Source organism: Tachysurus vachellii, chromosome 6, assembly GCF_030014155.1.
Source record: "Tachysurus vachellii isolate PV-2020 chromosome 6, HZAU_Pvac_v1, whole genome shotgun sequence".
Lineage (NCBI taxonomy): Eukaryota > Metazoa > Chordata > Actinopteri > Siluriformes > Bagridae > Tachysurus > Tachysurus vachellii.
Genome location: NC_083465.1, coordinates 25,105,273 through 25,131,958, shown reverse-complemented (window position 1 = coordinate 25,131,958; position 26,686 = coordinate 25,105,273). Strand labels below are relative to the sequence as shown.

At 40.5% G+C, this 26,686-nt stretch overlaps 1 protein-coding gene across 2 annotated transcripts in view; it reads left to right on the top strand.

Annotated features, from left to right (window-relative positions):
- inpp4b (inositol polyphosphate-4-phosphatase type II B) overlaps nt 1–26,686 on the top strand; it is a 195,604-nt gene that overhangs the window by 1,730 nt on the left and 167,188 nt on the right. For both annotated transcript variants that reach the window (XM_060873092.1, XM_060873090.1), the window contains exon 2: nt 252–368. In XM_060873092.1, the coding sequence (XP_060729075.1) occupies nt 252–368 (117 nt within the window). The remainder of the gene's footprint in view (nt 1–251; nt 369–26,686) is intronic.

The following is a 26,686-nucleotide window of genomic DNA, read 5'->3' as shown; positions in this document are numbered from 1 at the left end:
CGCTCACAAAATTCACCTATTCATGCTTGTCCATCTCCATTACACTGTAGTCGGATTGTAACCACGTTTCCAGAACGTTTCCTTTCCCAACCCCTGAGGCCTTCCTGCAAGTGAACTCTCTTCTCGAAGCGAGCGTAGATCAAACTCCTGTATGTGTAGCGTACTGTGCACAGCTGTTAGCTCACTCAGCAGCTCCAAAGTTTCCGAGACCCTTTCTCACAAACTCTATGTTGTCTTTTCTCTCCTGGCAGGGAACAAGAGATCCTCTGTTCCTGACTGGTGTGAACTTGTCACCCGACTGGCCCGTCTACGAGGACAGCCTCATCAAACTCAGCGTCTATGATGTGAAGGACAAGCACCACCAAATGGTAAGTAGCACCACAGCCTTTATTTTTTCTCTTTTTTGTGCTCATGCTGAGCCAGATCCTCTTCAGTGAATCCTCACAGAGGAAATGAAAAGAGTTATTCAATTGCGTTAATGGACTTTTCTTTCTTTTTTTCAAATATGACAAGCATGTTCCACTCCTTAAATACCCTTCACAGAGATTTAAATGAATGTGTTTTATGGCTCCGGGCTCAACAAATGCTGTGAGTTCAAAGGAAATGATATATATATATATTATATGAGCCTGTTCTGAATCTTTTTTTATGAGCAGTGAGAGAATGTTCCATCCTTCACGAGTAACCCACAATAAAGCAGGCCGCATGATCCCTTACTTGTGGCTTGATTAATGAAATTTTACAGAATGAGGTTTTTTTTTCTCCCCTCTTCCCCTAACTGCTGTTTATATGTTCTAGCTACTAGCTTCTGTATCAGACCTGGGCTGTTTACAAAGAAAGTTGGTTTTAGTAATGAAAACCAACAGTCACAATTTTGCCGGGTCACCACTCGATTTCATGACTTTTCCAAACTCCACTTCCAATCTCTGCCATTTTTATCTTAATCCTATACGATCCGTTTTTTTTTCTATATCCGATCCGCTTTTTTTCTGTAGTATCAGCGGGACGCTAATATCGGCACCATCTCTAATATAATCGTACCGGATGTGCAGGTAGACAGTATTTATGATTGCTGCGACAAAATATATGGGCTAGTGTATGCAAGGGGTAAAAGATGCTCTATTAAATTCATCATGTGCTAAGAGGATCAGGGTTGTCACGGCAAATCTGCATGCTCTTGATGGAATGGTTTACATGCTTGTCTGCTTGTTTGTTTTAATTAACCTCAGGAACTATTGGAAGGAAACCGCATTAAGCAGTGGGTCTGTGTCCGACGTACCGGCGTTCTAATTAAATAGCTGCTCTTACGGCTGTCCTTCTAAACAAACACATAGCTGTCTTCATCTTAGTGATGCCACACATAAGGTTCGTTAGGTTTTATTTATGACTCTTGGGGAAGACCTCTGTTCTACAGTATCGCAGACTATATCTGCTTTTCCTAATTGGATCTTTAATTACAGCTCAACATATCACTACACGGTGGCTTTTAAATAGCTTTATGGCTGTTAAGTTCAGTCCAGGATATATCAGAGATGCGAGCCGTAATTAGATGGACGGTGTTAATAGATGCTGTTCTGCTCCATTCAGGCCCAATGGTCCAGTGTGCACAAGCACCCGGCTCGGCTTGATATCCAGCAAGCTCAGCTTGATATCCGCTAATATAAGAACAATGCTGCAACCCTCCCTCCTGCTCTCTGAAAAAAAGTGTAACCTTGTTTGGCCTCTGCGGTGCATGTCTAATGAACGCCAGTTTGTTATTAATGCCTCATTTCAGAGACTCACGGTGGAGACAGGCTTTCCGATTCGTATGCCATGTACAACGGTACTAACAAAAGAAAGGACAAGTTTATTAACACTTTATTATGATACCGTCGCCACTTAAAGTAGTTTTCATTAAATACATTCTGTCTAGTTTCTTTATAATGTCTGTGAATAATTATATTATATTCTTGCCTCATTCTCCTACTAAACAAGGAAATCTGGGTAAATGCATTATTGTGGGCACAACCTTGGTTTTTAAGGTTCTATTATACTTTAGTTATGCTTCCCTAATCCTGTGAAGACGAACCCCTGGTGGTCCAGTGCCAGGGACCTGCGCTCTTATTGCCACGGCTTAGGTTCGAGTCCCGAGGAGTTAACTCTGTGCCGGTTCCATTACCAGATAAAAACGGAAGGGTTCCATCAGGAAGGATATCTGGCATTTAAAAACTAACAAAAAAAAAAATCCAAGGTGCACCATAAAAGTCCTAATCCAAATATGTGATAGCTTTGGCAACCCTGAACAGAGAGCAGCCAAATACCACCACCCCTTGGAAGATTTGTTCGTTTTAAGGTGTGACCCCTGTGACAAGTGCTTGCGCCTTTTTTTTTTCCTCCTGGAGTGTGAGCACAAATCAGGCTGTAAATAATCGGACCATCTGCCTCCATTTCCTGCTCTTTTTATGCAGACAGGTGGGAATTGTATCCAGTTGTGCCCAGCCATTGGGAAAAACATACAAAGGATCTCAAAGGAACACAAGTCCAGAGCTGGAGCTGGAGCAGGTGCAACCAGTTTCTCCTTGATTTCATTATTATGAGTTTGTTTGCAACACACACTGGTGCACAGTTAACAGTTCTAGCTAAGGGGCTTGTTGTTTCTTCTTTTGAATGACAGCTAATAAGTTAAGAAAGACATCTTGAGACAAATCTTTCTTGGCATCATGTTATTTAGCGTGCTGCATTTCTTGGCGTCAAAAGTTCAAACAGGCTGGAAGAAGAGAGAGAACCTGAAGTCTGGATAAATGATGTCTTTTTACCTTTCTTTGTTTAAAATATCATTAGATTTGTTGGTTTTGTGTGAGCAGTACATGTTCAGAACCCTGACTGGACTTTTCTTTCATTATATTTTAAAATGAATCGGCTCGGTTGGGCACGGTGGCTTAGTGGTTAGCACGTTCGCCTCACACCTCACAGGGTTGGGGGTTCGATTCCCGCCTCGTCCTTGTGTGTGTGGAGTTTGCATGTTCTCCCCGTGCCTCGGGGGTTTCCTCCGGGTACTTCGGTTTCCTCCCCCGGTCCAAAGACATGCATGGTAGGTTGATAGGCATCTCTGGAAAAATTGTCTGTAGTGTGTGATTATGAGAGTGTGTGTGTGTGCCCTGCGATGGGTTGGCACTTGGTGCCTTGATGCTCGATGATGCCTGAGATAGGCACAAGCTCCCCGTGACCCGAGGTTGTTCGGATAAGCGGTAGAAGATGAGTGAGTGAGTGAGAGTGAATCAGCTTGACAGGGGAGTGTTCTCGCCTCACAGCTCCAGTGTGCCTGCTCCGATCCTGAGCTCCAGGTTAATCTGCATGTTGAGATTCACATGTCTTTGTGGGGTTTCCTCATGGGTCTTTAATTATTCCCAAAAATGGTCAAGTCTAATTATAGAGCATGTAAATGAGTGTGTCGTGATATGGACTGGTATGGACCTTCTTCCCAGTGTTCCCGGGACAGTCTCCGTAACCCCACTATTTAACAGAATGAATAGATTCCTGAAGATTAATGAATGAAAATCTAACCTGCAGTGAAAACTCCATGTAGATCGTTATTGTCGCTCTATAGTACTGTAACTGGTTGAAGAAAATCCCAACCTCTTGGGATTCCTGCATGCAAGATACTTGCTAGAGGTCCGTATGGAGCCGTGCGATGTTTCATTCCCTGTGTGCTCCAGCAGATAAGATGAATTTACTGAATGTTTTGTTTCAGAGCCTTTAAGTGCCATCATCTGCGATGTGTTCGCTTGATCCTGCTTTCTGGATCAATAGGCTATGCGAGAAGGCAAGACAGTGTGTGTTGTGAGAGTGTATCATCTTTAAAAAATCATTGTTTTATCCAAACCTGAACACCAACAGGTTCACGTGGCTTTTTTAGTATGATGACTATATTACTAGCACAGCAAGTGACCTGAGAACAGCCACCGTGCCAAACTTTATACCCTGCATTTGTCTGAAAGAAGGAGGGCTTTTTATTTTATATATATATATATATATACTTTTATATACTAGGAACTTTTCCATCCTGTGTGTCGACATCCCGAACAGAGCCTTTGCGCTTCATGTTTCATTTGAGCACCATTTCCTTCTTGCCTGCAGCTCTGGCACTAAGCATAGCGGGCTCTCATGAATAAGTGAGCCTGCAGAGTCCGCATGAATAAGTGAGCAGGAAGAACAAGAGAGAATACGAAGGAGGCTGAAGGCAGTGTTCGAGAAGATTGTGACAGGGGGCTGATTGTAAAGAGAGGGCTTCTCTTTGCCTTGGGATGTGCTGCTGGGGGAAGAGGAGGGGGGTTGGACCATTCTGGTCAGCAGTTCTCCAGGGTGGAGAAACGGTGCATCATGGGAATCGGTCTTACACACTTCCTGTTTTTGCTGACCTTTTGAGGTGTACTCAAGGGATTTCACCTTATCTCAGTGGGGATCAACAGACAATGAGGCGACACTATAAACATCTGTATAGGTGTGTGTGTGTGTGTGTGTGTGTGTGTGTATTCCTGTTCATAAAACCACTGAAAAGCCTTTGTTTTGTTTTCCTCAAGGTTCAATTAGGAAATTAGCTCCTGGCTCGGTGCAAAGGCATAAAACACTTAACAGGGCTATATATTACTTGAAATTAGATTGGGAAATGCAAAAGAGATGAGGAAAGGAAGAAAGAAAAAGAGAGAATTAAAAAGAGAAGAAGAGAGGCATGTGGTGAATGCTGATAAGATTTCTCATCCTTTTAGTGTTCATTTACCTCCCATAGGGAGCCGTTAAAACGTCAAGACTATTATCGGTCGTGCAACTTGTTGTCAGTAGAAAGCAATTATCCACTGTCCGCTGCTTTAATGAATGTGTCACGGCTGCCCGTGGAACGGTATCATGGGTAATCATACAGTAATTTCTCTTGTCTCGGAGTGTGACTGAGCTGTTTTAGAACTGTGTGCTCCTGGCCTCACGCTGAGCTTATTTCTGACGCACCGACGGTGCACCGCTCACACGAGCCACAACCGAAGCCAGCTCACTATTGCCCATTGACTAGGTAGAGGAAGACAAGTGTGCTCAGATACACTCTCAAGAGCACCAAGAGTGCTTTTTTTACTGCCTTCCATCAAAGTCAACATTTCTTGTTGCTTTGCAGGTTTGTCATTTGCACGACTCACTCACTTTTAAATGACAGTTATGTTCAAGGTTATGGTTTGAGGTGGGGTAAAAAATCCAGCTGTAATGCCTTTGTTTGTTAAAAAATACATTGATTTGTCATAAGCTTGTGCTTGACTCCACTCAGGATACTGACTCCACTAATGGGTACTGACTCCACTCAGGAGACTGACTTTACTAAGGAGACTGACTTTACTAAGGATACTGACTCCACTCAGGATGCTGTCTCCACTCACTATACTGACTCCACTAAGTGGTACTGACTCCACTAAGTGGTACTGACTCCACTCGGAAGACTGACCTCACTCAGGATACTGTCTCCACTCAGGAGACTGACTCCACTAAGGGGTATTGACTCCACTCGGAAGACTGACCTCACTCAGGAGACTGACTCCACTCAGGATGCTGTCTCCACTCAAGAGACTGACTCCACTAAGTGGTACTGACTCCACTAAGTGGTACTGACTCCACTCGGAAGACTGACCTCACTCAGGATACTGTCTCCACTCAGGAGACTGACTCCACTAAGGGGTATTGACTCCACTCGGAAGACTGACCTCACTCAGGAGACTGACTCCACTCAGGATGCTGTCTCCACTCAAGAGACTGACTCCACTAAGGGGTACTGACTCCACTCAGGAGACTGACTCCACTCAGGATGCTGTCTCCACTCAAGAGACTGACTCCACTAAGGGGTATTGACTCCACTAAGGGGTACTGACTCCACTCAGGAGACTGAGTCCACTCAGGATGCTGTCTCCACTCAAGAGACTGACTCCACTAAGGGGTACTGACTCCACTCAGGATACTGACTCCACTCAGAATGCTGTCTCCACTCAAGAGACTGACTCCACTAAGGGGTACTGACTCCACTCAGGATGCTGTCTCCACTCAAGAGACTGACTCCACTAAGGGGTATTGACTCCACTAAGGGGTACTGACTCCACTCAGGAGACTGACTCCACTCAGAATGCTGTCTCCACTCAAGAGACTGACTCCACTAAGGGGTACTGACTCCACTAAGGGGCACTGACTCCACTCAGGAGACTGACTCCACTTAGGATACTGACTCCACTAAGGGGTACTGACTCCACTCAGGATATTGACTGATCAAAAGGTCACAAGTTTAAATCCCACCACTGCTGGGCCTCTGAGGTTCTGTTGTAGCCTGTGTTTTGTCTAATTTTCAGCTGTCAAGTTTCCCAGGTGAACCTAATCCCACTGTAGCCTCAGATTCCAAGTTCTTGGCGGACTGGTATGCAATCTTATGTGGCTTTCTGCTTCTGTGGATACGCTTAAGATCATTTTCTCTTTACCACACTTGCAACTGGTGGTTATTTGATGCACCGTAGCCTTTCTAAGCTTTCAGCTTGATTGAAAGTTTGGTCATATCTGTATTCTCAATGTGATTTGCTGATCACATAATTGCATTAAAGGTGTTACAAACATGTATTTATGGCAGGAAGAGACATTCATGTGCAAATTAGGTAGTGCACTGATGTTTACAATATGTAGACTATATAGATTTGTTCACACAAAATCGGCCACACACACACACACACACACACACACACACACACACACACACACACAGCACCAGCAATCCCTAGCTTGTAGTCTGATATGAGTTGAAACGGAGCAGTGGGAGAAGAGATCAAGGATGAGCGAGATAGAGCAGAGACTGAGATGGAGAAAGTGAGAGAATAGAGGTCAGGAGATGTGGGAGATCAAACAAAAGCTCATGCATATATATTAACAAACCTAGATGGTGTGCATGATAGATAGTGAAATAGAATGTGAGACAGAGAGAGAGAGAGAGAGAGAGAGAGAGAGAGAGAGAGAGAGAGAGAACCTCACAGCAGTAGTCCGTAGTCGGTGGCCTTCTTTATTGCATAACGCTGATTGCTGTTGCCTTAATGCTCTCTACGATAAGCAGATTAAATCTGATCTTGTACAAATGATATGGCGAACCCCCCGCCGAGATCATACAGCACTCCCTCTGCCTAGCGATTGTACACTTCTTTGTCTGACAGGAGTCTTTCTGATAATTAGGATACGACTTTTTCGACACTTTTTTCTGTAGATGTGGGAGGCTCGGGTTCAGATCCCAGGTGGTTTGTGTGCTGTAATTGGTGGTGGTAGACTTTCAGAAGAGGAGTTGTCACTGTGGAGGTAAAAAAAAAAAAAATGCCAACACAATCCATCCTTTCATGTGAGGTGATAACATACTATACCTCCACAATACATATTATATTATTTCTACATTATATAAATAATCAGTGTGTAGATCTTTCATAGTGCTATATTCTCTTTAATTTGTATAGAGCTTTTAACAATGGACTTTGTCACAATACAGCGTCACAGGAAGATTAAAAATCAGAATAAAGTGTTGTGAATCGCTACAGACAGGATATATATATATATATATATATATATATATATATATATATATATATAGATATATATAATATGTATTTTTTTTGTCCTTTTTATACTATAGTATTGCAAGCTTTCAGATATTGAATGTCACCTATGTTAATAGCAGCCTTCATACGCAACCATTTAAACCCACCATTCATTTGTAGAAGTTGGTCCTTATTCAGATTGCATGCAACGCTCTGTATTATTCCTGCACACCTCGTGACCCCGTGCCTTTTTTTTCCAGTGAGTCTGTCAGACTGTTAGTCATACTCCAGCTTTTTAGAACTGTTCCTGTTCTCTGTTTCCGTCTCTGAAGGCCTGACCTTGATGGCCTTTCTTCCTCCTGAGACATGATTACATACCTGTGCATCAAATGCTCTCCATCCCTATAACCCTTTGTGCTGAACGAGCAGCTCCCTGAACCGGGATCAACTGTCTGCATTATAGAAATGATATTAAAAAGATGAGAAACGGTGTGAATAAGTCATAATTTTTTATACTTGTGGTTGAAAATTTATTTATTGTAGCATCCAAAAGTCAAACGCTGAAAGTTTATGAAAAGAAGGAATGAATGCATTCATTCATTCATTCATTCATTCATTCATTCATTCATTCATTCAATCGTTCATTCATTCATTCATTCATTTGCTTGTTTATTTATGCATTCATTTGTATATTCATTCATTCATTCATTCATTCATTCATTCACTCATTCATTGTTATGTTATTTATTCACTCATTCCTCCGTGTGTGTTCATTAATTCATTTCTGTGTTCAATCATTTGTTTGTCAGTTCATTCATTTCTTCATCCGTTCTTTCATTTATCCATTCATACATTCTTGCATACAAATTCATTAATTCATTCATTCATTCATTTGTATGTTCATTCATTTACTCATTCGTTCTTGTGTGTTCGTTCATTCGTTCGTTCGTTCATTCATTCATGTATGTGTTCATTAATTCATTCATTCATTCATTCATTCATTTACTTTGTCATTTTTAAATGTTTTTCCTGGTCAGGGTCAGAGTGGATCTGGAGCCGGGTCAGGAATACTCTATGCATAGACACACACATGCACACGCGCACGCGTACACGCACACATACACACACACACACACACACACACACACACACACACACACACACTCACACACCTATGGCCATTTTAGTCTTGAGAATCTACCTCCAGGCTATTTTGCCTTCTGGGAAGGGAAATGAAGAACTAGTAAGACACACACACACACATACAGAGCATGCACAATTCCACACAGACTGTAACCTGAGCTCAACATATTCGTTTTCAGAATATACACAGAAAACAGAAAACAGCTTGTGATATTTTTCAGAGTAGTTGTTGCTTTTCATTATTACAGTAAGTAACACGTTGTTAATTCATCTTTTATTTCTCTTTGAATGTGTGGCACATTTGCAACGCAATAGAAAAAGGAGTTTGTTGGCACAAACCACGGTGGCTTAGTGGTTAGCACGTTCGCTTCACACCTCCAGGGTCGGGGTTTTATTCCCACCTCTGCCTTGTGTGTGTGGAGTTTGCATGTTCTCCCCGTGCCTTGGGGTTTCCTCCGGGTACTCTGGTTTCCTCCCCCGGTCCAAAGACATGCATGGTAGGTTGATTGGCATCTCTGGAAAATTGTCCGGAGTGTGTGATTGCGTGAGTGAATGAGAGTGTGTGTGTGTGTGTGTGCCCTGTGATGGGTTGGCACTCCGTCCAGGGTGTATCCTGCCTTGATGCCCAATGACGCCTGAGATAGGCACAGGCTCCCCGTGACCCGAGGTAGTTCGGATAAGCGGTAGAAGATGAATGAATGAATGAATCAGATTCAACTGCATCATGGAAGTAGAACTAATAAAAGTTGAATGTTAATCTATAAATGATGAAATAATATATAAAAACAAAAGACGTTTCTAGTAACAAGTTCAGACCTTTGGACTTTATTGTAAAGAAATCTGATTGGCAGCCATTTTTTTTAACTTCATTATAGAGATTGCGTCTTTCTTTGTCCCTGTCTTTGTGCTCCGTTCAAGGTCTTGTCCCTATTCTTTCTCTATCTCTCGTTCTCTTGCTCTCTCCATCTATTACTCAGTGCTAACATGTCTGGTACTGTATTTGAATTGCGATTTCGGCTACAGGCTGCGGGCTCTAGATCCCGGCGGAGGTTAGCGTGGGGTTCGACGCTACCTTCGCAGGCCGAGCTCCATCAGCAGAGTGCACATTCAGAGATAAGCACTGAATGGCAAACAGCTTCAATCAGAGACACTCAATGGAAGCAATTACAGCAGAGTCGGCTGGCTGGGCACAGCCCGGCTCTCAGTCTGATAACACCTCCCTGTCCGATGGCCCAAAAAGCCCCTCCCTCTCCCTTTTCTGATTGTTTAGTGGCTGTCACATTCTTCAGCTTTTCTTTTTTTAGTTGAAGGGTGGGGTAGAGATGAGTGGGGTGGAGGAAAGGCACTTGTGACAAGTGATGTGCACAGATTGGCAGGTGCCAAGTTTTTTATTTTTTATTTTATTTTAAATATGTAGCTTTTTTATACAAAGGTATTCTTCCTGATTTCTAAAGGGATCTGTGTGTGTATGTGTGTATGAGTGTGTGTGTGTGTTTGTGTCTGTGTAACTGTGTATGTGTGTATGTGTTTGTGTCTGTGTGTATCTGTGTATGTTTCTGAGTGTATTTGTTTCTGTCTGTGTGTGTGTATTTGTGTGTGTGTGTGTCTGTGTGTGTTTGTGTGTGTATCTGTGTGTATGTGTTTGTGTATGTGTGTATCTGTGTGTGTTTGTGTCTGTCTGTGTGTGTGTCTATGTGTGTGTTTGTGTCTGTGAGCGTGTGTCTGTGTGCGTGTCTATGTGTGTGTTGTGTCTGTGAGTGTGTATCTGTGTGTGTCTGTGTGTATCTATGTGTGTGTTTGTCTGTAAGAGTGTGTGTGTGTATCTGTGTGTGTTTGTGTCTGTGAGTGTGTGTGTATCTGTGTGTTTGTGTCTGTGAGTGTGTGTGTATCTGTGTGTGTCGATGTGTCTGTTTGTGTTTGTAAGAGTGAGTGTGTGTATCTGTGTGTGTTTGTGTCTGTAAGTGTGTGAGTTTATCTGTGTGTGTTTGTGTCTGTGAGTGTGTGTGTTTGTGTGTGTCTATGTGTGTGTTTGTGTCTGAGTGTGTTTGTGTCTGTAAGAGTGTGTGAGTTTATCTGTGCGTGTTTGTGTCTGTGAGTGTGTGTTTGTGTCTGTGTGTGTCTATGTGTGTGTTTGTGTATGTGTATCTGTGTTTGTGTGTGTGTCTGTGTGTGTGTTTGTGTATGTGTGTATCTGTGTGTCTGTGTGTGTGTTTGTGTATGTGTGTTTGTGTATGTGTGTATCTGTGTGTGTTTGTGTGTATCTGTGTGTGTATGTGTGTCTGTGTGTGTCTGTGTGTGTGTTTGTGTATGTGTGTATCTGTGTGTGTCTGTGTGTGTTTGTGTATGTGTGTATCTGTGTGTGTCTGTGTGTGTTTGTGTATGTGTGTATCTGTGTGTGTCTGTGTGTGTTTGTGTATGTGTGTATCTGTGTGTGTCTGTGTGTGTTTGTGTATGTGTGTATCTGTGTGTGTCTGTGTGTGTTTGTGTATGTGTGTATCTGTGTGTGTCTGTGTGTGTTTGTGTATGTGTGTATCTGTGTGTGTTTGTGTATGTGTGTATCTGTGTGTGTCTGTGTGTGTTTGTGTATGTGTGTATCTGTGTGTGTCTGTGTGTGTTTGTGTATATGTGTATCTGTGTGTGTCTGTGTGTGTTTGTGTATGTGTGTATCTGTGTGTGTCTGTGTGTGTTTGTGTATGTGTGTGTCTGTGTGTGTTTGTATATGTGTGTATCTGTGTGTGTCTGTGTGTGTTTGTGTATGTGTGTATCTGTGTGTGTCTGTGTGTGTTTGTGTATGTGTGTATCTGTGTGTGTCTGTGTGTGTTTGTGTATGTGTGTATCTGTGTGTGTCTGTGTGTGTTTGTGTGTGTGTTTGTGTATCTGTGTGTGTCTGTGTGTGTTTGTGTATGTGTGTATCTGTGTGTGTCTGTGTGTGTTTGTGTATGTGTGTGTCTGTGTGTGTTTGTATATGTGTGTATCTGTGTGTGTCTGTGTGTGTTTGTGTATGTGTGTATCTGTGTGTGTCTGTGTGTGTTTGTGTGTGTGTGTATCTGTGTTTGTTTGTGTATGTGTGAGTATCTGTGTGTGTTTGTGTGTGTGTATCTGTGTGTGTTTGTGTATGTGTGTATCTGTGTGTGTCTGTGTGTGTTTGTGTATGTGTGTATCTGTGTGTGTCTGTGTGTGTTTGTGTATGTGTGTATCTGTGTGTGTCTGTGTGTGTTTGTGTGTGTGTATCTGTGTGTGTCTGTGTGTGTTTGTGTGTGTGTGTATCTGTGTGTGTCTGTGTGTGTTTGTATATGTGTGTATCTGTGTGTGTCTGTGTGTGTTTGTATATGTGTGTATCTGTGTGTGTCTGTGTGTGTTTGTGTATGTGTGTATCTGTGTGTGTCTGTGTGTGTTTGTGTGTGTGTGTATCTGTGTGTGTTTGTGTATGTGTGTATCTGTGTGTGTCTGTGTGTGTTTGTATATGTGTGTATCTGTGTGTGTCTGTGTGTGTTTGTGTGTATGTGTATCTGTGTGTGTTTGTGTATGTGTGTATCTGTGTGTGTTTGTGTATGTGTGTATCTGTGTGTGTCTGTGTGTGTTTGTGTGTGTGTGTATCTGTGTGTGTTTGTGTATGTGTGTATCTGTGTGTGTCTGTGTGTGTTTGTGTATGTGTGTATCTGTGTGTGTCTGTGTGTGTTTGTGTGTGTGTGTGTATCTGTGTGTGTTTGTGTATGTGTGTATCTGTGTGTGTCTGTGTGTGTTTGTGTATGTGTGTATCTGTGTGTGTCTGTGTGTGTTTGTGTATGTGTGTATCTGTGTGTCTGTGTGTGTTTGTGTATGTGTGTATCTGTGTTTGTCTGTGTGTGTTTGTGTATGTGTGTATCTGTGTGTGTCTGTGTGTGTATGTGTGTATCTGTGTATGTCTGTGTGTGTTTGTGTATGTGTGTATCTGTGTGTGTCTGTGTGTGTTTGTGTGTGTGTGTATCTGTGTGTGTTTGTGTATGTGTGTATCTGTGTGTGTCTGTGTGTGTTTGTGTATGTGTGTATCTGTGTGTGTCTGTGTGTGTTTGTGTGTGTGTGTATCTGTGTGTGTTTGTGTATGTGTGTATCTGTGTGTGTCTGTATGGAGACAGATTGAATGAGTCCTTCTCTGCCTTTGAGGCATTTCTACATTTCTCCAGTGCTTTCTGTTCCTTCTCTACACCTATATTTCAGGTCATGTCTGTAAGACGGTCATTAGGACTGACAGATAACATGGTTAATGTCAGTGCTGCCCACTGCACTATTTTCCCATCAGCAGTATAGCAGAAAAACCTCAGCCTCTCCATTTTATACCAGGGACACATAGCTTTCTCGTTCAGCCTTATTCATCACATACTGATTGGCTCAGGATTAGCATCTTTAAAAAATGTATATAGAAAAAAAATAGTATAAAAAAATATAATAATAAACAAATAAACAAACAAACAAACAAATAAATAAATAAATAAAGCTAACAAAAGTTACGATCTGAATCAGCATACAATTTAACCTTCAAACCTTAGGCCACGCCCACTACCCCAGGTTTGATACACACACACTGTGTATTTCTCTCTCTCTCTCTCTCTCTCTCTCTCTCTCTCTCTCTCTCTCTCTCTCTCTCTCTCGTTCTCTCGTCCATTTCTGCAGATAGCAGTGTGTCATACAATATCTAAGATTTATCTACAACTAGAAGAAATTCTAAGTAATATATTGAGCAACTCAGCACGGTTTAAGTCAAATCTCTGATGATTTAAACAATACACAAACCTCCCAAGCATTTCTCTCTCTTATTCTCAAGCTTCTGGCTCAATCGCTAAGCTAATGAAGCACATATAAGATGCTACACACGTCTCGAGGGATTGATGATATTTATACCGCGTCCCCCAGCAGCAACACCGACGGTCGTTTTAGCCGTAAATCGAATTACAGGTTTATTTTTATGCGCTCGTTCTAATAAGTTCTTGTTTTTGTAGAAAAAACTAACACAAGGGCTCGAATGACAAGACGTAACACAAGACCCCTTACTACAACCAGTTTATTCACAGTAAATATTATCAGTTTACTTTATATCCATCTTTCTTTCTTTCTTTCTTTCTTTCTTTCTTGTTTCCCTTTCTTTCTCGTTTCCCTTTCTTTCTTTCTTTCTTTCTTTCTTTCTTTCTTTCTTTCTTTCTTTCTTTCTTGTTTTTCTTTCTTTCTCTTTCTTTCTGTTTCTTTCTTTCTTTCTTTCTTTCTTTCTTTCTTTCTTTCTTTCTTTCTTTCTTTCTTTCTTTCTTTCTTTCTTTCTTTCTTTCTTTCTTTCTTTTTCGTTTCCCTTTCTTTCTTTCTTTCTTTCTTTCTTTCTTTCTTTCTTTCTTTCTTTCTTTCTTGTTTTTCTTTCTTTCTGTTTCTTTCTGTTTCTTTCTGTTTCTTTCTTTCTTTCTTTCTTTCTTTCTTTCTTTCTTTCTTTCTTTCTTGTTTTTCTTTCTTTCTCTTTCTTTCTGTTTCTTTCTTTCTTTCTTTCTTTCTTTCTTTTTCGTTTCCCTTTCTTTCTTTCTTTCTTTCTTTCTTTCTTTTCTTTCTTTCTGTCTTTCTTTCCTGTTTCTCTTTCTTTCTTTCTTTCTTTCTTTCTTTCTTTCTTTCTTTCTTTCTTTCTTTCTTTCTTGTTTCCCTTTCTTTCTTTCTTTCTTTCTTTCTTTCTTTCTTTCTTTCTTTCTCATTTCTCTTTCTTTCTTTCTTTCTTTCTTTCTTTCTTTCTTTCTTTCTTTCTTTCTTTCTTTCTTGTTTCCCTTTCTTTCTTTCTTTCTTTCTTTCTTTCTTTCTTTCTTTCTTTCTTTCTTTCTTGTTTCCCTTTCTTTCTTTCTCGTTGTGTTCAATTCTTTCACTCTCCTGACGTCTCACACTAAGGATAATTTTAACTCAGTCCATTTGCCTTCTCGTGTCGTGTCTCGTGTCATGTCTCAGTCTCCAGAAAGTTCTGGTGTGTGTAAAAACCTTCTGGATTTTCTACAGTAGTGAATGTGTTTGAACATAAGGGGAGAGTTTTCGATTTGAGACACAGCTTATGACAACAATTCTCTCTATCTCTCTCTCTCTGTCTCTCTCTCTGTCTCTCTCTCTCTCTGTCTCTCTCTCTCTCTCTCTCTCTCTGTCTCTCTCTTTGTCTCTCTCTCTCTCTCTCTCTCTCTCTCTCTCTCTCTCTTTCTTTTTCGTTTGTCATCTTTCCAAAAAATCTGTTTAAACATGAGAAATATTTGAATGGAATCACCTCCATAAGCATTCCTGTATTCTGGCAGTCAGAACCATATGCCTTTCCTCTCTTCTTGCTCTTCTAGGTGTGAGCCAGTGATTTATGTTTGCGATTATCAAATCTTTGGAAGCTTTCCGATTCCTCTTCCTTTCCTGTTCAGCTTTATCTGATGTCCTAGCTGTCCTAATAACAGTTCGGTGGTAGAAGCGAGCAGAGAAAGAGCAACTCGAGTTCTCTGTGAATGGCTGCGTGTTTTTTTTTTTTTTTTTAATTGCATCCGTATTCTCGTTTCGTGCTCCATGAGATATTCGAAGGGCTCCCGAAACGCATTCTTGTAGTACAGTGAAAACCCCTCTCGTTAAAATAGTCTCCTTTGAAGCCATTCAGGTGAAAAGTGGTGAATTAGTTTGTTAACAGGGTGGCTGTAAGGACAGTCCATGCTTTTTTTTCCCCATGGTGTAGAATATTAAAAGCTATTTGGAACCCTGCTGTATGATTTTATAGTGCCAACATATCAGCATGTGGCAGACCTCCAGAGAGAGAATTAGCTTGGTCGGCTGCGAGTTGTTAGACAAATGTGGCGCTCCAATAAAATAAAGCTGGCGCTCAATTTTACACCCAGACATGGGCGGATGGCTGCAGAGGGCACTGAACAAAACGCAGTTTAATCGACTGCTTTACTTTTTTTTTTTTTTAAATGCAAAGCCTGTCTGAAGTGTTAAAAGTACCGAGGCTTGATGCTGAAGTTTATGAGGGAAAGAGTCAGGGTGGAGTGGTCTTTCTGCCCTGGGGAACAGACATAATGTAATATATGTGTAGCATGACGTGGATACGAAGCATAAGGTTAAAGCCTTTTTATGCCTTATAGCTTTTTATCCTTCCTTTTGTAATCTGTGTATATTCATGCGATGTATTCTCAATCTTTCTTTCTTTCTTTCTTTCTTTCTTTCTTTCTTTCTTCCTTTTTATTTCAATAAACGTAAATGTATTCTTGCTGCTTGAAATTGTCCAAAGCTATATGCTGTACTTCAGGGCAGAATTCTCCAGCTGCTCAATCTTCCTCGCACGAGGCGGTGTATTAACACAAACGTACATATTTATCTAGCGTATCGCCAAACGCTAGGCTATTAGGCTGGATAGTTGGCTGTGAAATAAATAAATGGAGTGCTTGAGGAGGCCTTCGTTCTTCAGAGAACAAAACAGCAATGCCAATTAAACACAGCCATGTAAATCTAAACACTCGGTCTAATTAAAAAAAAAAAAAAAAAAACACAAAAAAAAGTGCTGACGTTCACAAAGCGACCACAAGGAGATGCAATTTAGACCTGAGGCAAATGAGAGCAAGTTCATGCACAAACAACCACACACACACACACACACACACACACACACACACACACACACACACATATAGACTGGTACTCAGAAGAGACACAAGCAGGTTTCAGCTTGGTACTCAACAGTTGCCAAGTGCTGAGTAATCACTTTCGTTAATACACACCAGCACACACACTAGTCATGTTAATGTACATTGCTCATTTCACACACACTTTTTTTTTATACCAAATTCTTAAAAATGGGATTCACCCAGCTCAATCTACTAATGGAGGTTACATTTGGGAGTGGAATTACGCGACTCCGTCTGCACTCCTTTTTCATATCGCTGATTGTTACGCTATCACCGGCTCAGACGGATTAGCGGCTAAACGTATTAGCAGATCACAGGTGAATCCGAACGCTTGACTGATTCCGATCTCCTTCAGTGAACTCTTCCTGTGGTGGGAGCTGTGACGGTGAAAGTGGGTGGGTTCTGGTGTATCTTAACCCTGTCCTGTGTTCAGATTGCCATCATTTTCGTCTGGAAGGTCAAGGCCCTGGGCTGATACATCATCGATTAATCGTTTTAATCGATCGTTTTTTATAGATTCAGTTGGCAAAGATGGACTGTTTCTGCTGAATCATTTTTTTTGTTTGTTTTTTAAACATTAATTGGCCTGTAAACTGTCGGTACAATCTGGCAACCCTGAGGCTGACATTTTGGACAGGACATTACTCTTGGCTTGGCATGGCATGACTCAAGCCATTGAAAAGCTTCACCATTATTATGATAGCAGAGGAACACAGTCGTAATGGTTACGAGTCTGGAAAATGGCAGGGAAACTTTTATTTTAAACTCAGATTGATTGCATCACGCTGCATCATGGTTTTACCCTCCAGCACTGCACCTCCACCTCCAGGCCTCGCTTTGCCTCAGTTTTTACTGTAGTTCAATTACATTCTAATTTCTATCTATTGTAATTAGCATGGGGGCACGGTGGCTTAGTGGTTAGCACATTCTCCCGTGACCCGAGGTAGTTCAGATAAGCGGTAGAAGATGAATGAATGAATGAATGTAATTAGCATTTCAATTGTATTTTTTTGTGTTATTTACATCTACACTTTCTTTAACATGTGGAATAACGAGGTGCCTAAGTGCATTAACCTTGGCTTGTTTATTTCGTATTATATATATATACAGTATATATATTCGGCTGATTATTCCACATTCTTTATTTAATGTTACATACATGTATTATTAAACGTGTATAAGCTCGTCAACTAACACTCTTCTGTTTCTCATAGTTCAGTATATATTATCTTTTTTATTTCATTTTTGTCCTTGTCTTTTTACATTATAATGACAGACACTTTACTTTGTTGTAACTCAGTGGAGTGACAGTAAAGAATCCATCAGGTTAGCTCTAGAATAATACTTAAAAACAGACGAGGAAAGATATTCTTTCTTTCTTTCTTTCTTTCTTTCTTTTTCTTCTTTCTTCTTTCTTTCTTTCTTTCTTTTTCTTCTTTCTTTCATTCTTTTGTTCTTTCTTTCTTTCTTTCTTTTTCTTCTTTCTTTCTTTCTTTCTTTCTTTCTTTCTTTCTTTCTTTCTTTTTCTTCTTTCTTTCTTTCTTTCTTTTGTTCCTTCTTTCTTTTCTTTCTTTCTTTCTTTCTTTCTTTTTCTTTCTTTCTTTCTTTCTTTCTTTCTTTCTTTCTTTCTTTCTTTCTTTCTTTTTCTTCTTTCTTTCATTCTTTTGTTCTTTCTTTCTTTCTTTCTTTCTTTCTTTCTTTCTTTCTTTCTTTCTTTTTCTTCTTTCTTCTTTCTTTCTTTCTTTCTTTTTCTTCTTTCTTTCATTCTTTTGTTCTTTCTTTTTCTTCTTTCTTTCTTTCTTTCTTTCTTTCTTTCTTTCTTTCTTTCTTTCTTTCTTTCTTTCTTTCTTTCTTTCTTTTTCTTCTTTCTTTCATTCTTTTGTTCCTTCTTTCTTTTCTTTCTTTCTTTCTTTCTTTCTTTCTTTCTTTCTTTCTTTCTTTCTTTCTTTCTTTTTCTTCTTTCTTTCATTCTTTTGTTCTTTCTTTCTTTCTTTTTCTTTCTTTCTTTCTTTCTTTCTTTCTTTCTTTCTTTCTTTTTCTTCTTTCTTTCATTCTTTTGTTCCTTCTTTCTTTTCTTTCTTTCTTTCTTTCTTTCTTTCTTTCTTTCTTTCTTTCTTTCTTTCTTTCTTTCTTTTTCTTGTCTTTCTTTCTTTCTTTCTTTCTTTCTTTCTTTATTTTTCTTTCTTTCTATCTTTCTTTCTTTTTCTTTCTTTCTTTCTTTCTTTCTTTCTTTCTTTCTTTCTTTCTTTCTTTCTTTCTTTTTCTTCTTTCTTTTTTCTTCCTTTCTTTCTTTCTTTCTTTTTCTTTCTTTCTATCTTTCTTTCTTTCTTTTTCTTCTTTCTTTCTTTCTTTCTTTCTTTCTTTCTTTCTTTCTTTCTTATGTTCTTTCATTAATTGATTCTTTCTTTCTTTCTTTCTTTCTTTCTTTCTTTCTTTCTTTCTTTCTTTCTTTCTTTCTTTCTTTCTTTTTCTTATTTTTTAATAACACGTGTCTGTATGGTGTAAGTATCTGACATTGTGTGTGCCTGAGTCTGGCGTGAGCATGGAGGATGTACTCAGGGTGCTGGGAGAAAAAGTCGGTTTTGACAATATTCTCTCAGCATCACAAATGAACAAGGCAGTCGCTGTGTTTGTGAAAACAGAACAGTTAGTCATTCAGCTGTCTGAAAGTGAATTGTGAATTGCTTGTTGCCCGTGACTTCTTTAGCAGCTCAGGTCACAATTTCCAACGTGCCGCCTTTTGTGTGACGCTATTATTAAGAGAACTAAAGCGTTACAGCAAAATCACAAGTTCTGTTTGGAGTATCCAGTTAGGTTGTAAAAACGCTGCTCTTAAACACGTTAGGACCACAGTTTAGAGATCTTGTTCCATGTGAGTCACGGTGAAGGTTCATACAGTATATGCTGTATGCAACCACTGATAACTTCAAATGCTTTGTATGCAGCGATATAGGCCATAAACGCTTCTCTTGCCCTTATAATCAAGAGGACAATAAGCATCATTTGCCTATTAATGCAACTGGAAGCAGATCTTCTCATCATATTGAGACTAGCGATACAGTGGACAATACAGCAACACAAAAAAAACAAGCAGTAAAGAGGCAAAGCAAGAGGCATTTAGAGGAGGTCTACGGGCACAGTGAGGTGAGTAAAAGCGATGCTGGTGCTGATGCTGAGAGCAGTGAGAAGGCTGGATGCAGAACTGCTGCTTTTATGCATGTAGGCGATACAGTTGAGAATGTAGATGAAAACGAGAACGTGACTCAAACTGATGTACAAGGAGGAGAGCAAAGTGAAGCAGATGATCTGGATAGATTGTCTCAGTGTACTGAAGACAGCATGAAAGATGATGATTGGTGGTCCGAAGGGTCAGATATGTCAAAGTTGGTCAGTGAAGATCTGTATAGTGTGACTTAAATGAACACATTTCTTAATGAAACTAAAGGTAAAAGTACTGAAGTGAGTGATTTTTTTTCCAGACTCCAGACAAGTGACCGATATTCGAAAAAGGATTAAAACTGGAAAATCGAAACCTCAGAGGGGAAAATATAACTAATCACTATGACTAACATGTATCTCTTTCTGCCTGTTCTCTTTCTAATCTTTCTCCTCCCTATGGACACCTTATGGCTGGGATCCCTAAATGTTCATGGGGTGAGGGATAAGAAGAATGCTGATACAGTCATAGAATTTATCAAGTTAAAAAATATCGGTGACTTCTTTTTTTTTTCTGTACAAAAAAGAAATTGAACTAGGAAGACTGTTGGCAGTCTTTTCTTTGTTTTTGTGAATATTTACACACCTAATAGGGGTTCTGATATAAGAATAAGTATTTTCAACCAATTAAAAGTGTTTCTAGGACAACAGCAAGAGCAGTGATTTAATCATTTTAGCTGATGACTGGAACTCTACACTTAACTCTTCACTTGACAGGAATGTAGAAGAACCCTTTTATCCATGTTATTCATTCATTCATTTTCTACCCCTTATCCGAACTACCTCGGGTCACGGGGAGCCTGTGCCTATCTCAGGCGTCATCGGGCATCAAGGCAGGGTACACCCTGGATGGAGTGCCAACCCATCGCAGGGCACACACACTCTCATTCACTCACGCAATCACACACTACGGACAATTTTCCAGAGATGCCAATCAACCTACCATGCATATCTTTGGACCGGGGGAGGAAACCGGAGTACCCGGAGGAAACCCCCGAGGCACGGGGAGAACATGCAAACTCCACACACAAGGCGGAGGCGGGAATCGAACCACCAACCCTGGAGGTGTGAGACGAACGTGCTAACCACTAAGCCACCGTGCCCCCTATCCATGTTATTGAGACTTTTAATTTCACAGATATATGGAGGGAACATAATCCCCTAGTGAAACAATATACTTGGGTGAAGGTGAATGATGGGAGAATTTCAGCAGCACGTTTAGACAGATTTTACTTATCAAACAACATAAAAAACAGAGTTGCACATACAGCTATTGTCCCCACTTCATTTACTGATCATTAACTTATCACTATTGACCTCTGCAAATGATCCAAAATGCAGCTTCATGGCTTGTTTTCAACCTGCCTAAGTTCTCGCCTACCAACGACGGTTGAAGACCTACTTATTCATGCTTATTCATGAAACACTTCAACTAGCACTTGCTTTCCTGTTTGTGAAATACTTTGAATAGTGTTTAGACTCATGGTATCTTAAGTACTGTATGTAACCTAGTGAACAAGAGTTAATGTACCCGATGATAGACTTTTGTACGTCGTTCTGGATAAGGGCATCTGCCAAATGATATGAATGTAAATGTAAACGTAAGAAACAAAAATATTATTCTCTGGTGGGAAATAATGGCTTTTAGGCTACCAGACAGCAAATAGGCTTCTTTATGGTGCGGATGTCAGTCGGTCTGGTGTAGTCTGTGCTCTCTTAAAGAGAGCAGGAGGGATGGGGCTAGACCGACATCTTTTCTCATCAATATTCAAAATATGGACCTCTCTGGACTGTCTTCTTTTTATCATTCAATGTTGAAAGCCTGGAGAATTTTAAAATCACAAGAAACATCAGGGATTTGCGAGACTGGTGGAGCAAGGAAGAACCCTTGCACAACGTGGCTGTGAAATCACCACCAGTAAGAAATGCTCTAAAGAAAATTTTCTTTAAATTTTCTTTAAATTTCTAGAAAATTTTTCGTTACAAAAATTAGACTCCTATTAACACCATATGGATTGATATCTGCTGAAGCACTGGCTTACAGCTTGGGTTTAGTTCAGTTCACCTGATGAGAGACTGTTACATTAGATTCCACACATCTTGGAAACATCCCATGATGATATGTTTTTTCCAGACTTAAGAAAAGCACCGGGGCACGGTGGCTTAGTGGTCACACGTTCGCCTCACACCTCCAGGGTTGGGGGTTCGATTCCCACCTCCGCCTTGTGTGTGTGTGGAGTTTGCATGTTCTCCCCGTGCCTCTGGGGGTTTCCTCCAGGTACTCCGGTTTCCTCCCCCGGTCCAAAGACATGCATCGTAGGTTGATTGGCATCTCTGGAAAATTGCCCGTAGTGTGTGATTGCGTGAGTGAATGAGAGTGTGTGTGTGTGCCCTGCAATGGGTTGGCACTCCGTCCAGGGTGAATCCTGCCTTGATGCCCAATGACGCCTGAGATAGGCACAGGCTCCCCGTGACCCGAGAGTTCAGATAAGTGGTAGAAAATGAATGAATGAATGAAAGAAAAGCACCTGCTGTAGGTGCCTTTGAAGAAAAGGAGGGTTTGCAGCTTAACTTCAAGACTCCTGAACTGGACTTTCTTAGTCGAACAGGGAAAAAGGTACCGTATGTAACGTGTTAAAGTTTCACATATTCGCTATTTAGAGGGAATTAAGGAATCCAAATGGCAGGAGCTTTTGGGTCAGGCTCTTCCTCCATAGGTTTCAGGGGACCCTATACAAACCTCCCATTGAAAAAAGGTCTGGCGACCTTCAATGGAGAACTGTGCATGGTTTAATAGCCACAAACAGACACAGAGCGCACCTTGATCCCCAGGTAGAGGAGGGGTGCCCATTTTGTGGGCTGAATGAAGCAGTGTTTCATTTATTCTTTCATTGTGGGAGACTTGTGGCTTTGCTGTCCCAATTACAAGAGTGGTGTAGGGCTTTAGGAGAGGTGTTTTCACCCATGTCTTTTATTTATGGACCTAAATACAATAAAAATAGGAAGCAGATCCACGTATTGCTTTATTTTTTATTTGGACAGGCAAGAAAGTCAATATGGCTTTCATGTAGAGGTAAAATTAACACTATTGGGTCAGCTGATGCAATGGCAATCTTAAAACCCTTAATAAAGTCAAGGATAAAGGTGGACTATACATATTACTAGGGATGAGCGAGTACAGCATTATCTGTATCTGTATCCGTATCTGTTAACCATATGAATTATCTGTATCTGTATCCGTACTCGGAGTGGGTGGGGCCTAACACAGAAGTAGGTGGGGCTTGTCTTGAAATGGGCGGGGATTTAACCGGTAATAATTAATTTGTAATATTTATAACACTAGCTTACTACCTTTATGTTTTTATGAAATACAGCAAAAACGTGTCAGACGCTTAGTGTCTGGTTACTGGTTAGAGACAGCTGAAGGTTTAAAAAAAGAACAAAAATCTCCGACAGGCAGAGTCGCAATGCGAGTCGCATTCTACCAAGCAAGCACCACGTCTGAACGAACCCACGTTTACCAGAACTCTACTGGTTAGTAAGTACGTATTATTAATGTTACAACCCGAAGTAAAAAGTTGAAGAAACCCTAAACGTTAATGGAAAAGACCGCGAACCCGAGTGACTGAGGGAGAGACAGAGAGCTGTTCTGTGTGTGACTGTGAGTGAGCAGAGCGAGACACAGCAACACAATACATCTGTATGTGTGTAGGGGAGGGGCGCTGTGACTAGCCTATCACTGTAGAGGAGGGGCGGTGTGACTAGCCTATCACAGAACGCTGACACAATCAGATACCCAATGATGATTTTCATTCAATCCGAGCACAGATATTGACTCGTATTACTCGTATAATACTTGTACTCGGCAGAAGTGCTTTATCCGTACCGGATACTCGTTTCAGCCGAGTATCCGGCTCATCTCTACTGTACATATTACCATCTGGTTAAAGACCTAGAGACTTTCAATAACATTTGGGGCGTGAACCAGTGTTTATGTTTATGTATAGTAGACATTAATGGTTTTTGCAAATTGTCACATAACTTTATTTTTATATCTGTATTTTATTTATTTATTTATTTATTTATTGTGTGTGTGTGTGCCCTAAACTAAGTCTTGGGTCTGTTTTATTGTTCAGCTAAGTCATAAAACATGTCTTGTAAATAAAGGGCTTCAAAAGTTTGTAGAATCGTGAGTGGGTTTGCGAGCGATTTAAAAAATGTTGCTGTTTTTTTAACGTTTGTTTGGCTTTCTTTTTTTTTGTTGTTCTTGTGTTTTTAGATTGTTTAATTTAGGGACATGTGTGTGTGATTGTGTGTGTACGCATGCGTGCGCGAGTGCTTTTTTGGCAAGTTGCGAGCCTGCAATTGGCACTTTTTTGCCGAAAGCATGGCGAATTCAGAAGATAGCGTTTATGAGTCACTTACACGCCAGCACAGCATGAGGATTTGTTTGTAATGCTAGTGTAGAGGAGTGTGTTTTGGCGATTGGCAAGGCAGTGGGGTTCAACAACATACATTCAAGTATGAACAGGGTGATTGTCATGATTTTGAACTCAGTGGAAAAAGTATGCATAATGGTGCAAAATAAATTAGTGGTAAACAATTCACTTATACCAGTGCTTTCTTTCAGTACTCCAGCAAAAAAAAATCATACTGTCAAACGTTCCTCCCTTCCTGAAAAATGAGACAATTGAAAAAGAGCTCTCTCGCATTGGAAAACTGGTTTCTCCTATTAAGAAAATACAGATGGGAAGCAAACACCAGAATAGTGCCAATATAGTGTCATTTAGAAGACAAGTTTTCATGATAATGAAGTATGGTGTTGCTGAGCTCGAGTTGGTTATGAAATTTCAGTTACATGGCTTTGACTATGTTGTTTTTTGTCACAACAGATGCTGGCATGAAATGCTTTAATTGTGGAAAAACCTGCACTTGCTCCGTGCATGCCCAGGAAAATTAGAGCAAACTGAGCTGACAGACAACAGTGTATCTGGGGAGGGTGAGCCCTCTGTGGCTGCTCCCCTTGCGGCTAAGTTCGTTGTAGCTGACCCTCCTGTGATTGAAAAATATTTTTAGGTCATGTTTTATTTATCCTGTGGGTATTTCAGATCATTTTATGGTACAGTGCACAATTAAGAAATGTAATGTAAAGCCACACAGTGCGTACTGGCATTTTAATGCAGCACTTTTAGTTGATGCTAATTTTAGTGTTTTATGGTTTTTTTTGGGATACTTTTAGGCTTCTGAAGCCACCATTTACCTCTTTGCAACAGTGGTGGGATGTAGCAAAAGTACAAATTAAAGTATTTTGTCAACAATACGCTCACAATGTGACCAAGAACATTACCAGATCTCTTAGAGCTCTAGAGATGGAAGTGGTGGAACTCCAGGGTTTGGTAGAGTCCACAGGAAACGAGGCCACATTGATGAGTTGCTGGGCACAACGGTACAGGGGGCACTGGTACGCTCACGCTTTAAAAGTGTAACAGAGATGAATGCTCCATCCAAGTTCTTTTATGGTCTTGAAAAAAGAATGGACAGAAAAGGTTTATACATGCCTTGTGGACAAAGTCAGGGGAGTTTGTAACTGATCCTACTGGAATTCGCAAGCAGACAGTCAGCTTTTATTCAAAGCTGTACAAAAGTGAACTCACAGATGTGCAAGAGGTCGAGGAAATCTACTTCCAAGCTCTTCCTAGGCTAACTGAGGGGTCGGCTAGTGAACTTAACAAGGAACTGACCCTTGAGGAGCTAGAGGCTGCGCTCAACAGTATGGAGAATGGGTGGTCACCTGGAATTGATAGGCGGTCAGTGGAGTTCTATAAAGCCTTCTTGTCAGTGTTGGGGCAGGAATTGGTGGAAATACTGAAGGAAAGATGGTAGTCTGCCGCTATGTACTGTAGCCATAGGGCGGTCCTCATCCTCTTACCAAAGAAAGTTGATAAAACAGATCAGAGAAACTGGCACCCTGTGTCACAACTATGCACAGACTATAAGATGCTCTCAAAAGCATTAGCAACAATACTGGGGAAGGTAATGGAGCAAGTCATTAACTTTGACCAGACGTACTGTGTGCCTGGCAGAACAATTCACAACAATGTACATTTGATCCGAGATATTTTGACATCACTAGGCTATTGGTGCTAAAGGCTGATCTTATTTTTATGGACCAGGAAATGGCTTTTGACCGGGTTGTACACCATTATTTGTAGAGGTTCTAGGAGACAGTAACTATGTAAAGAAAAACTAGGAAAGGTATAGGTGAAAATCTATCTATCTATCTATCTATCTATCTATCTATCTATCTATCTATCTATCTATCTATCTGTCTATCTATCTATCTATCTATCTATTTGTTTATAAAAACAATTTTGCCTTTGCATGTGCAAAAATGGTACTAGAATGAACAAATAATGGGTTTAAATAAACGATCATCAAAAGTCAAAGTCTCTCTCTCTCTCTCTCTCTCTCTCTCTCTCTCTCTTTGCCCTGATGCACTATTTATAAATGTTATAGAACCCGTTAATGTTTATCAGTGGGCTTTGTTCCTCATTTGCAAAAGCAGAACTCTTTATTTCTTTCTTTTCTTCTACGTGTTCCCGCTATAACGCTGCTCTTCCCTGGTGACCATGCTGGTGGTTGCTTCATTGCCTGTGAAAAGGCTTTGGTGGGCTTGTCAGGATTAATCTACTGGAAGTCTGGCTCCATACATTCATAAATCTGATGTAGCAAATTAATGACAGCTATATAAACGGCAGTAAGGAGAGCGTACAGCAGGGTGACTGATGGCTCTGTCTGACGGCCCAGCTGCTGATTTATTCAGCCTTAAATTTGACCGAACAGGTGTCAGGACTGCAGCAGGACTCTAGCACACACATGCTGCTTATTTCCAGACATTTCTCCTAGTTGGGTCTTGGATCCATGAGCATCGATGACCTTTATCATTTTACCTTTTTGTTTTTCACAACAGAATATTTCTAACGTTGCTTAAATTATCGGTCATATTAGAGAGATACCGAATTAACAACGGTGACGGTTTTATACTTCATGCCAGCGGTTCTTAAACTCTTTTGTAGCCAAAGAGCTTTAAAGTGCTTTAGTCATTTATTAGAGTCCTAGTTT